Below are 12,394 nucleotides of genomic sequence, written 5' to 3'. Positions count from 1 at the left end.
TATGTTGGCAGTGTGCAATGAGTGGCCCAAAGTCATTTAACCCATCAAAAACATCAATTACTTATTCAAATCTCTGATGCCACTTTTCATGCCCGGAACCTGTTCAAGCCAGGTTGATCTCAACTGATTTTGATGCAGGGCATTCCTCTCTGTATGTTGGCAGTGTGATATCAGTGGGCCAGAGTCATTTAACCTTATTTCTCACACTTTGTAGTGCTCACTTTGACCATTTTTGCGCCAGCTCTTTTTTGTTTTTAGGCTGTTTTAAAGTGTTATCACCTCTGGCCAGCTCAGTGCAACATATTTTATTATTAATATGTTTTCCCTTTAATATATTCTTTAAAAAAAAACAAAGATACTGAAAATGTGTGTAACAAAATGCTGAGTAAAAAAATCAACTTCGGCCCTGAATAAGAAAGTGGACGAGTAAGAAACCAACTGCAGCATTGTGGTGGTGGTGGGGGGGGGGGGGGGGGACTGTGTCTTTCTCTTAGGACACAAGTGGTGGTTGGGGTGTTACTTTAATTCAATTTATTATATATACATACTTATAACTCTATATATCCATCTTTATCTATGTACATAAATCTATATATAGGTAAACAAGAACTAGACAACACAGCAGCAAGCGTTTGCTGAAGACCCTACGACAAGGAGGCAGCACCGGAAGTAATATAATTCTGCGCCTATGAAGTACGACACGTTTCCTCATGCGCCGGCCACTGAGTTGACGTCACTAGTGCGACTTCTGCGGCAGCCATCTTGTGCGACGGAACACAGACGCTTCTATCAGTAAGTAGGTTGTGTCGGTGTTTGTCAGCCCGTAAGTAGAGGAGGTTTGTGTTTCGTGCTTGTTATATGAGCTTCATATTAATGCGGGCGTTGGTATGTTTGTGTCTCGTCCACTTATTACATCTATAGAAGATTCTAATGTACTTGGTGTGGAACAACGTTAAATCCAATAGATTAATAACTGTGATTTCTCTGATGTCTGTGAGTAATAACGTACAGATGAGGCTGGCTTGTATTCATCATGTAGCGTGTCATAAGACTGCATTGGTGGCTATTTCTATCCTGCTGAATCCCGTCAACATTGGCTGCTACCATCTCCAAATATATCTTAACCCCCATCCTCACACAATCTGAGCTAAAAGCAAATGGAGAATGTGAATGAGCCGTGTGCATAAATCTCCTTCTCATCCATGGTGCAAAATGCGGTGTACATAGGAGTCAACCACGGAGAACGCTACGTACGCAAATCGCACTATAAGAGATTTGTCTGTGGTAAAGATTACGTATGGAAATTGTATGTGGCTTGTACATGGAGAAGGTTGTGGGTCTGAATCTTAGAATACACAGGTCGTCTGTGGAGTAAACCACGTAAATAAATCTTCGTGGAACCGTGGCTATACATCGGTCTCTGCTCGGGACTGAATTCATACAATGAAAACTATATCAATCGCTTACTGATCTGTTTTGTACCATAGCACATATACATTTATTATGTAAATACATCCTTTAAAGGGGTTTCACAATATTAGATTTTTTTTCTGTTTTATGGCATATCCACTGGTGGGTGGTCGCACATGGCTAATTCTCTCCATTCATGTCTATGGGAAGTTCTCCATTGTTTTGATTGCTTGTCAGTGAAAGTAAAATGAACAGGTCGTTAGGTAATGCAAAGTACATGCATAAGTTTAATGTGTTTTTTTTTTTCTCCCTACAGTAATGGGGTCTTCTAAGAAACATAAGGAGAAGGAGCGAGATCGTGATGGCTTATGTGCAGCTGGTGGAAGTGAAGATCGTCACAGAGAGCATAAGAAACATAAACACAGGGAGCGAGAGAGACGAAAAAGGTCTAGAGAAAGGGAGAAGACTAGGGATCGCAGGTCTGGTAAGGATGCAGACTTCCGCAAGATAAAAAAGGAGAGAGTGGATCCCGATTATGATCAAAGTAAGTGGTAATGAGAGGCTTACTGTACTCTGTAGGATGTCTTTCAGTAGCAAGTGTTTATATTTGTGGGCTACAAGCAATTTGCTGCTTTATAGGGTAATTTGCTTACTTTGTATCAATGTAACTGGTCTACACTAGGGATGTCACGATACCAGAAATCGGACTTCAATACCGATACTTCGTGTAGTATTGCGATACTCGATACCAAAGCTATAATTTTGCCAACAATAGAAAGAAAAAAAAGTTCAATTTTCTGGTGTGAGGCACGTGGTATTATGAATTTAGAACCTCCATGTGCCTCACATTAGTAGTAATTAACCCCATCATGTTCCCCAGACATAATGGACAACATTGGGTTAATGTGTGAGGTACATGATGGGGTTAATTACTATTAATGTGAGGCACATGGAGGTTCAAAATTCATAATACCTGGTGCCTCACACTAAGTGGAAGCAGTTTTTATTTTATAACTGCGATACCTCTTAAATAACGCTATCAATTTATTACAGTCGTGATGATACTGAATATGTGTATATTTTATGTATTGAGATTTATTTTAATGTTTTATTGTAAAAAAAAATTATTTTATTTAACCATACCTTATTATTTTTTATTTTTAAACTTTAATGTACTGGCATATATCTATATGCCAGTACATTAGCCTGTGTGCTGATGGTGCACAGGCAGTTGTTAGGACAGACCTAAGTATGCCCTAACAGGAAATCTGGTCAGACAGCTCTGGGGTCCTTCACTGGACCCTAGCCTGTCTGCCCATTTATGGTATGTCCCTCGATCACATCACAGGGATTCCCTGTGACGCGATCCAAAGGGCATCTCCCCTTCTCCTTTACCCCTTGAATGCTGCATTGGCGGTCTGCTTTGTTCGCAGCATTCAGGGGAAAAGCGGCAGAGATCAGAGATTTCTCTGATCTCCGCCATTAGAGCGGGGCTGTGGCTGTGTAATATAACCATTGCCCTTCTCCTGACAATAAGTGTGTGCGCGCGGTCAGTATGAGGTGATACGGCCGGTGCTGCACTAATGAGCGGTGGTGCCGGCACTGAAGGCAGAACATGACAGTGTTATGTAGTGCCCCCGCCATGTTCTATTTTCAGTGCTGGCAATCATTAGTCCAGCGCTGATCGCATCACCTCATGCTGTCTGCGCGCACTTGTCAGGACTCCGGAGCGGGGCAATGACTGTATTACACAGCTCCGCTCTAACAATATTCATGTATTCCAAGCTGTGCGGCCGCATCTCTTAGTATCGAAATACATGAAATAACGGTATTGAACCGTTTGAGGATGAACGTAAAGATTACACTGCACATGCGCCGATTTAAGATGTAGGAACGCGCACGCTTTCACTACACTACGGGGCCAGGCGTGAATCCGCCTAGTACGCTGCCTGGCCCCTGTCAATCAAAGGAAGCAGGGAGGGGGGTTGAACTGGGGAATGACGAGGGAGCATTTTGGAACAATGGTGACGACTTCGTTGCTCCAAACTGCTCATTTGCATAAATGGAATGAAAGCTTTTTCTTTCCAAAAAAGGCACTCTGTGGAATGACCTAGTACACATCAGTATCAGGTTAGCCTTATCTATAATAGCCTGTTGGTAGTTCAATACGAACATCTGGTGACAGACTCATTTTAAAGGGGTTATCTGTGTTCTTAAATTTTTTTTTGTAATATCCTGAAATTAAAAAAAACAACCAGTGCTCCTTTATCCTTTCCGCCGGCAAACCAGCACTGATGCTGCAGCAGCCCTTCTGGTGATAGTTTACATGCAGGCAGCATTTGACAGCTGCAGCCAATCAGAGGGCTCAGTGATGACCAATCATCATACCAGGAATACAACGCATGACCACTGATCCCTCTGATTGGATGCAGCAGTCACATTCTGCCTGCATGTAAGCAATCACCGGGAGGGCTGTCGGGACATTTAGAGTAAGGCTGGGTTCACACGACCTATTTTCAGACGTAAACGAGGCGTATTATGCCTCGTTTTACGTCTGAAAATAGGGCTCCAATACGTCGGCAAACATCTGCCCATTCATTTGAATGGGTTTGCCGACGTATTGTGCCAGCTGTCAAACGACGACGCGTAAATGGACTGCCTCGGCAAAGAAGTGCAGGACACTTCTTTGCCACGTAATTTGAGCTGTTCATTGAACTCAATGAAGCACAGCTCAAGATTTACGAGCGTCTCAGACGGCTCGCAAAATGCGAGGAGGAGCATTTACGTGTGAAACGAGGCAGCTGTTTTCTATTGAAAACAGTCTGTCTTTTCACACGTAAATGACAGCTAGCGTGTGCACATACCCTAAGGCCACACAGAGTGGCCGTGACGCTGTTGCTGCGCGACCCTGGGCCGCGCCAATCCCATCCTCGGCGCGGCTATCAAACGGGTGAAACGTCCCTTTTATCCGCAAAATCGTGTGGCCATTAACCCCTTCCCACGCCTTGACGTACTATTCCATCACGATAAGCGCATTGTTCGCACCCAGTGACGAAATAGTACGTCACATGGCGAACCGCCCTTCCAGCATCCCTCCCGGCGCACACCGGAGCTGTGACGGCTGTCTCGTACAGCCTTTGCTGCAGCTCCTTCCCCAGGGACCGATCGCGATATCCCTGTCGATTAACCCCTTAGAAGCCGCGATCGTGGCTTCTTAGGGGGTTAAAACACCATTGACATCCCGTGACATGATCGCGGGTGCCAATGGTTGCTATGACAACCGGAGACCTGACATGATCGCGGGTGCCAATGGTTGCTATGACAACCGGAGACCTAACAATGGCCCCCGGCATTACCATCTACGGAAGCCTAGTCGGTCCTGACAAAGGCAGGACCCACTATGCTTGCTGTCATTGAGTAGCTGACAGCTGTAATATACTGCACTACGCATGTAGTGCAGTGTATTACAACAGCGATCAGGGCCCCCTGCCTTCAAGTCCCCCAGTGGGACAAAAAAAATAAACCTGTGTAAAAATAAGTTATAAAGTACGGTAATATAAGTAAAAATCTTTTTAACCGGTTCAGGTCCGGGTTATTTTGAGCCTTCATTTTTTGCACGCGTTCGTTGATCGGCTACAACTTTTTTTTTGGGGCTAGCGACGTGATTTTTGTGATTGTTTTTTTCATATACAATGCAGGTTTCTTCTTTTTTATTTTTAGACATCACCTTTTTGCTGTTTTAGAATTTTTAGGCTAAGGGTATAATCAGACGGGCTATTTTCAACTGTTTTTCGTGCCGTAAATGCCACGAAAAACTTCTAAAAATGCGGGGGCTGAATGCCTCCAAACAAAAAGCCTTGTAAAACGAAGTGCATGTCACTACTTGAGCTGTTTTTGGAGCAGTTTTTCATTAACTCATTGGAAAAACCGCTCCAAAAACAGCCATAAAAAACGCATGTTGCTTAAACGTCTAAAAATCAGCTGTTTAACCCCTTCCCGCTCCTTGACGTACTATTACGTCATGGCAGCTGTATCGTTCGCGCTCCATGCCGTAATAGTACGTCTCGGGAGTAACGGCCGTTTCGGCCGTCCTCCCGACACATACAGGAGCTGTGACACTGCTGTCTTGTTCAGCAGCTGTCACAGCTCCTACAGCGGGGACCGATCGCTGTGTCCCCGCTGATTAACCCCTTAAAAGCCGCGTTCTATAGAGATCGCGGCTTTTTAGGGGTTAAGCTGCCATCGCCGGCCTGCTACGCGATAGCGGCCGGCGATGGTGACTATGGCAACCGGACACCAAACAATGGCGTCCGGCTATGCCATAGACGGAAGCCTAGTGGGTCCTGACAACGTCAGGACCCACTATGCTTGCTGTCAGTGAGTAGCTGACAGTTCTAATACACTGCACTACGCATGTAGTGCAGTGTATTAGAATAGCGATCAGGGCCTCCTGCCCTCATGTCCCCTAGTGGGACAAAGTAATAAAGTAAAAAAAAAGTTAAAAAAAGATGTGTAAAAATAAGAAAATAAAAGTTTTAAAAGTAATAAAAGTAAAAGTCCCACTTTTTCCCTTATCAGTCCTTTATTATTAATAAAAATATATAAACAAACAAATAAACTATACATAATTGGTATCGCCGCGTCCGTAACGGCCTGAGCTACAAAATTATTTTGTTATTTATCCCGCACGGTGAACGCCGTAAAAAAAAATATTAATAAACCGTACCACAATCACAATTGTTTGGTCACTTCACCTCCCAAAAAATTGAATAAAAAGAGATCAAAAAGTCGCATGTACCTAAAAATGGTACTGATGGAAAATACAGTTCGTTACGCAAAAAAAAAGTCCTCGCACGCCTTTATTGATTGAAAAATAAAAACGTTCTGGCTCTTAGAATAAGGTAACACAAAAAGTGAATGATTGTTTACAAAACGTATTTTATTGTGCAAACGCCATAAGACATAAAAAAAAACTATAAACATCTGGTATCGCCGTGATCGTATCGCCCCGCAGAATAAAGTGAATATGTAATTTATAGCGCACGGTGAACGCTGTAAAAAAAAAAGTATACAAAAACAATAGTAGAATTGCTGTTTATTAGTCACCACGCCACCTAAAAATGGAATAAAAACTGATCAAAAAGCCGCATGCACCCCAAGAAAACTACAATGGATTCCTCAAGGGGTCTAGTTTCCAAATTGGGGTCACTTTTGGGGGGTTTCCAATGTTTTGGCACCACAAGACCTCTTCAAACCGGACATGGTGCCTAATAAAAAAGAGGGCTCAAAATCCGCTAGGTGCTCCTTTGCTTCGGAGGCCGGTGCTTCAGTCCATTACCGCCCGAGGGCCACATGTGGGATATTTCTCTAAACTGCAGAATCTGGGCAATAAGTATTGCGTTGCGTTTCTCTGATAAATCCTTTTGTGTTATAAAAAAAATGGTATAAAAAGAGTAAATTTCACCTCTACTTTGCTCTAAATTTCTGTGAAACACCTAAAGGGTTCATAAACTTTCTAAATGCTGTTGTGAATACTTTGAGGGGTCTAGTTTCTAAAATGGGGTGTTTGATAGGGGTTTCTAATATATGGGCCCCTCAAAGCAACTTCAGAAATGAACTGGAACCTAAAAAAATAAATAAATGAGGCAATACTTCGCTTCTTACATTATACTGATAATGAGCCGTGCCCACTCCGAGATGACCCCAGTTTTGACCGTTTGTATAAACGGAGACCCCTATTAGACCGTTCCAGTGCCCGGTTTTCCCAAGCATACACCCCCGAGAAGTGTTTTTCTATTGATGAGTCCCTGGTACATTTTAAAGGGAGGGTTCAATTCCGCCAGTACCTGCCAGGTAAGAGGGCAAGGTATGGCGTGAAGATGTATAAGCTGTGCGAGAGTGCATCAGGGTATACCTACAGGTTTAGGATATATGAAGGAAAGGCCACCCCCAAACCAGACTGCATCCTGGACTACAATAGGTACATGGGAGGGATGGACTTGTCAAATCAAGTCCTGAAGCCCTGCAGCGCCATGCGGTGTGGTATAAGAAGCTGGCCGGGCACATCATACAGATGGCATTGTACAATGCGTACGTGCTACGTCGATGTGCAGGCCAGAGGGGAACTTTCCTGGAATTTCAAGATCTAATCTTTAGGGACCAGGAAGGGGGGGCACCCAGTACTTCTGGAAGCGAGGCCACACGCATCGTACCAGGGCAACACTTTCCAGGAGAAGGTCCCCAAACCGGTGGAAAGGGAAAGAGTCAAAAGAGGTGCAGAGTCTGCTATAAGAGGGGGATAAGGAAGAACACAATATACCAATGTGACACGTGTCCCGAAAAACCAGGGCTCTGTATAAAAGATTGTTTTAAAATGTATCATACATCCCTTGATTTTTAATTTACCCTGATGCACTCCGCACAGCTTACCCCCCTCATCTTTCCCTCCTGAGCCCTGCCGTATGCCCAGGCAGCTGATAACAGCCACATGTAGGGTATTGTCGTACCCAGGAGAACCCACATTACAATTTAAGGGGTGTATATCTCCGGTGGCGCATGCTGGGCACACTATATTGGACACTGAAATGGCATATACATATATATATATATATATATATATAAAATTGCAAATCTCACACTGCACCATCTGCTGCGCATTATCTTTTACACAGTACCTGTGGGGTCAAAATGCTCACTACACCTCTAGATGAATGTCTTAAGGGGTGTAGTTTTTAAAATGGGGTCACTTCTCGGGGGTTTCAACTGTACTGGTACCTCAGGGGCTTCTGCATACATGACTTAGCACCAGAAAAGCTCCAGTAGGCCAAATGGTGGTCCTTTCCTTCTGAGCCCTCCCATGGGCCCAAAGGGCAGTTTATCACCACAAATGGGGTATTGCCGCACTAAGGACAAATTGGGCAACAAAATGGGGTATGTTGTTCCTTGTGAAAATAAGAAATTTTGATCAAAAATGACATCTTATTGGAAAAAATATCATTTTTTTCATTTCACAGCCCAATTCAAATAGGTGCTGTGAAAAAACTGTGCGGTCAAAATGATAACAAAAACCATAAATGAATTCCTTGAGGGGTGTAGTTTCCAAAATGGGGTCACTTCTGGTGGGTTTCCATTGCTTTGATACCTCTGGGGCTCTGCAAATGCAACATGGCACCCGAAAACCAATCCAGCAAAATCTGGACTCCAACAAACACATAGCGCTCCTTTCCGTCTGAGCCCTCCCATGGGCCCAAACGGCAGTTTATCACCACAAATGGGGTATTGCCGCACTAAGGACAAATTGGGCAACAAAATGGGGTATGTTGTTCCCTGTGAAAATAAGAAATTTTGATCAAAAATGACATCTTATTGGAAAAAATATCATTTGTTTCATTTCACAGCCCAATTCAAATAGGTGCTGTGAAAAACCTGTGCGGTCAAAATGATAACAAAAACCATAAATGAATTCCTTGAGGGGTGTAGTTTCCAAAATGGGGTCACTTCGGGTGGGTTTCCATTGCTTTGATACCTCTGGGGCTCTGCAAATGCGACATGGCACCCGAAAACCAATCCAGCAAAATCTGGACTCCAACAAACACATAGCGCTCCTTTCCTTCTGAGCCCTCCCATGGGCCCAAACGGCAGTTTATCACCACAAATGGGGTATTGCCGCACTAAGGACAAATTGGGCAACAAAATGGGGTATGTTGTTCCCTGTGAAAATAAGAAATTTTGATCAAAAATGACATCTTATTGGAAAAAATATAATTTTTTTCATTTCACAGCCCAATTCAAATAGGTGCTGTGAAAAAACTGTGCGGTCAAAATGATAACAAAAACCATAAATTAATTCCTTGAGGGGTGTAATTTCCAAAATGGGGTCACTTCTGGTGGGTTTCCATTGTTTTGATACCTCAACGCCTCTTCAAACCTGGCATGCTGCCTAAAATATATTCTAATAAAAAAGAGGCCTCAAAATGCACTAAGTGCTTCTTTGCTTCTAGGGCTTGTGTTTTAGTCCACGAGCGCAGTAGGGCCACATGTGGGACATTTCTAAAAACTGCAGAATCTGGACAATACATATTTAGTAGTGTTTCTCTGGTAAAACCTTCTCTGTTACTAAAAAAAAATTGAATAAAATTGAAATTCAGCAGAAAAAATGAAATTTGCAAATTTCATTTCCACTTTGCTTTAATTCCTGTGAAATGCCTGAAGGGTTAAAAAACTTTCTATATGCTGTTTTGAATACTTTGAGGGGTCTAGTTTTTAAAATGGGGTGTTTTATGGGGGTTTCTAATACATAGGCCCCTCAAATCCACTTCAGAACTGAACTGGCACCTTCAAAAAAAGGCTTTTGAAATTTTCTTAAGAATATGAGAAATTGCTGTTTATGTTCTAAACCTTGTAACGTCCAAGAAAAATAAAATAATGTTCAAAAAACGATGCCAATCTAAAGTAGACATATGGGAAATGTGAACTAGTAACTATTTTGGGTGGTATAACCGTCTGTTTTTCAAGCAGATGCATTTAAATTCTGAAAAATGCTATTTTTTGTAAATTTTCTCTAAATTTTGCAATTTTTCACAAATAAAGACTGAATATATCGACCAAATTTTACCACGAACATGAAGCCCAAAGTGTCACGAGAAAACAATCTCAGAATCGCTTGGATAGGTTTAAGCATTCCGACGTTATTACCACATAAAGTGAAATATGTCAGATTTGAAAAATGGGCTCTGAGCCTTAAGGCCCAAACTAGGCTGCGTCCTTAAGGGGTTAACCTTGAAAACCGCTCCGTATTTAGCCGTCTTTTGTTAAAGGAACAGTGTCACCAAATTATTTTTTTTTATATCAGTTTTATGTTAGGGTTTTATTAAAAACGTTTATATTTATTTGTGTGTTACTTTTTTCTATTTTTACACTTTTTCTTCCCTATGGGGGCTGCCATTTTTTTTCCCATTTCTGTATGTGTCGATTAACAACACATAAAGACATGGAATACGGCAGCTCCAGTCCCATAGGGAATGCGAACGGGGCCCGTTCCATCCACTATGGTGTACGCCGTCTGTGTGGGAACGGCGCATGCGCCGCTCCCACACAGTCCAATTTGGAATGCGCGCCGTCCGGCGCCATTTTCCTGTGGACCGGAAGTCGCGGCCGGACAGTAAGATTACTACTTCCGGTCGCGGCTTCCGGACTTGTGCACATGGAGCAGCGGCAGCAGACGGAGCGGACGGACCGGAGGGAGCGGCGGCGACTGGAGCAGGTAAGTGATTTCTATGTATGTTCGTGTTTCAGTGTGTGTTTACTAGTGTATGTAAACCTTCTACACTGTGTGTTAGCTCAAAAATTGCGACACACAGTGTAGGAGGTTAGACCGTTCAAACCCCTCGTTTCTCCCGGCACTAGCCAGGATAAAGGAGGGGGGGATTCTGAAAGCTCACTAGAGCGAGGGATTTTTTTCCCAATTTTGCAGCATAAAGCAATGTGGTTGCTTTACCACATGCAATGCTGCAATTTTGGGAATTGCTCCATCTAGTGACCAGTGCTGGGAAATATTATAAATGGAATCCAATTTATAATATTTACTGACTCGTGAAAAAAATAAAAAAAATTAGAACAATGTTTAATCACCTATACACTAATTGTTTAACTAAAAAAAAAAACATGTTTTGCTGGCAACACATTCCCTTTAAGCGTGTTTACATAGCCTTAAAGTTTGAAAATAGTAAAAAAAATATGCTTGCTTTTAATTTCTTTTTTTTTTTTGCTTTTGTAACCGCCCCATAGTGTTTTCACGTCGGTCACTAATGGGCTTTATGCTGATGCATATGCCTTTTTACGGCACTGCATCAGAATAAATAAACAGAGCAAGGAGCCGTTAAATCTCCCTGCTCTCAGCTGCCAGAGGTAGCTGAGGGCTGGGGGCGTCCCTGCTCGAACGGGTGAGTTCGATGTTCGCCACCCGGCGATAAGATCGCCGAGTGTCTATCTCCGACGGCAGCCGGGGGCCTAATAAAAGCCCCCAGGTCTGCCTGAAGTGAATGCCTGCTAGATCATGCCTCTGGCATGACCTAGCAGATGCCTGTCCGTTTTACACGGACAGGCATAATGCGCTGCAATACAGAAGTATTGCAGTGTATTATAAAGGCGATCGGATAATGGCATAGTAAAGTCCCCTAGTAAAAGAAAAAGTTTAATAAAAAGTGGGGAAAAAAAATAAATGAAAAACACACTTTTCCCCCTTACAAACTGCTTTATTATTAACAAACAAAATAAAGTAAAGTTGCACACATTTGGTATCGCCACGTCCGTAACGACCCCAACTTTAAACTTATTACATCATTTAACCCGCACGGTGAACATCGTAAAAAAACGTTCAAAAATTTCTGTTTTTCTTTGAATCCAGCCTAAAAGTGATCAAAAAGTCGCATCTACTCCAAAATGGTACCGATAAAAACGACAAGTTGTCCCGCAAAAAAAAAAAAGCCCTCCTTCAAATTGCATTGGCGAAAAAAATAAAGTTATGGCTCTTCAAATAAAGAGGCACAAACAACTAATTTTGGGGGAAAAAAATGTGTTTTCACTTTGTAAAAGTAGTAAAACATACAGAAACTATACAAATTTGGTATTGTTTCAATCGCAACAACCCACTGAATAAAGTTATTGTGTTATTTATACCACACGGTAAATGGCGTAAATTTAGGACGCAAAATAGTGTGACGAAATTGCAGTGTTTTTCTATCTCCCCCCCCCCCCCCCCCCCCCCCGAAAAAAAGTTAATCAATAAGTTCTATGTATCCCAAAATGGTGCTATTAAAAATTACAACTTGTCCCGCAAAAAACAAGACCTTATACAGCTATGTCGACGCAAAAATAAAAAGGCTTTAGCTCTTTGAATGAGACAATGGAAAAACGTAAAAAAATGGCTTCGTCATTAAAGAGGCTCTGTCACCACATTATAAGTGCCCTATCTCCTACATAAGGA

General features: G+C 42.5%; 1 protein-coding gene across 3 annotated transcripts in view; it reads left to right on the top strand.

The window, feature by feature from the left end:
* Positions 1-689: 689 nt before the first annotated feature.
* Positions 690-12,394, top strand: part of SART1 (spliceosome associated factor 1, recruiter of U4/U6.U5 tri-snRNP) — a 64,615-nt gene continuing 52,910 nt past the window's right edge. Inside the window, exons 1-2 of one of the 3 annotated variants that reach the window (XM_075837383.1) lie at positions 690-792; positions 1,727-1,954. In XM_075837383.1, coding sequence (XP_075693498.1) covers positions 1,729-1,954 — 226 coding nt within the window. In that variant the 5' untranslated portion in view covers positions 690-792; positions 1,727-1,728. Of the gene's footprint in view, positions 837-1,726; positions 1,955-12,394 lie in introns of all 3 variants that reach the window. The other 2 variants (XM_075837384.1, XM_075837385.1) reach the window with 2 other exon arrangements.

The sequence above is a fragment of the Rhinoderma darwinii genome, chromosome 9, assembly GCF_050947455.1.
Source record: "Rhinoderma darwinii isolate aRhiDar2 chromosome 9, aRhiDar2.hap1, whole genome shotgun sequence".
Classification (NCBI taxonomy): domain Eukaryota; kingdom Metazoa; phylum Chordata; class Amphibia; order Anura; family Rhinodermatidae; genus Rhinoderma; species Rhinoderma darwinii.
The sequence above is the reverse complement of the archived record's forward strand: the minus strand, read 5'-3'. Positions and strand labels throughout refer to the sequence as shown.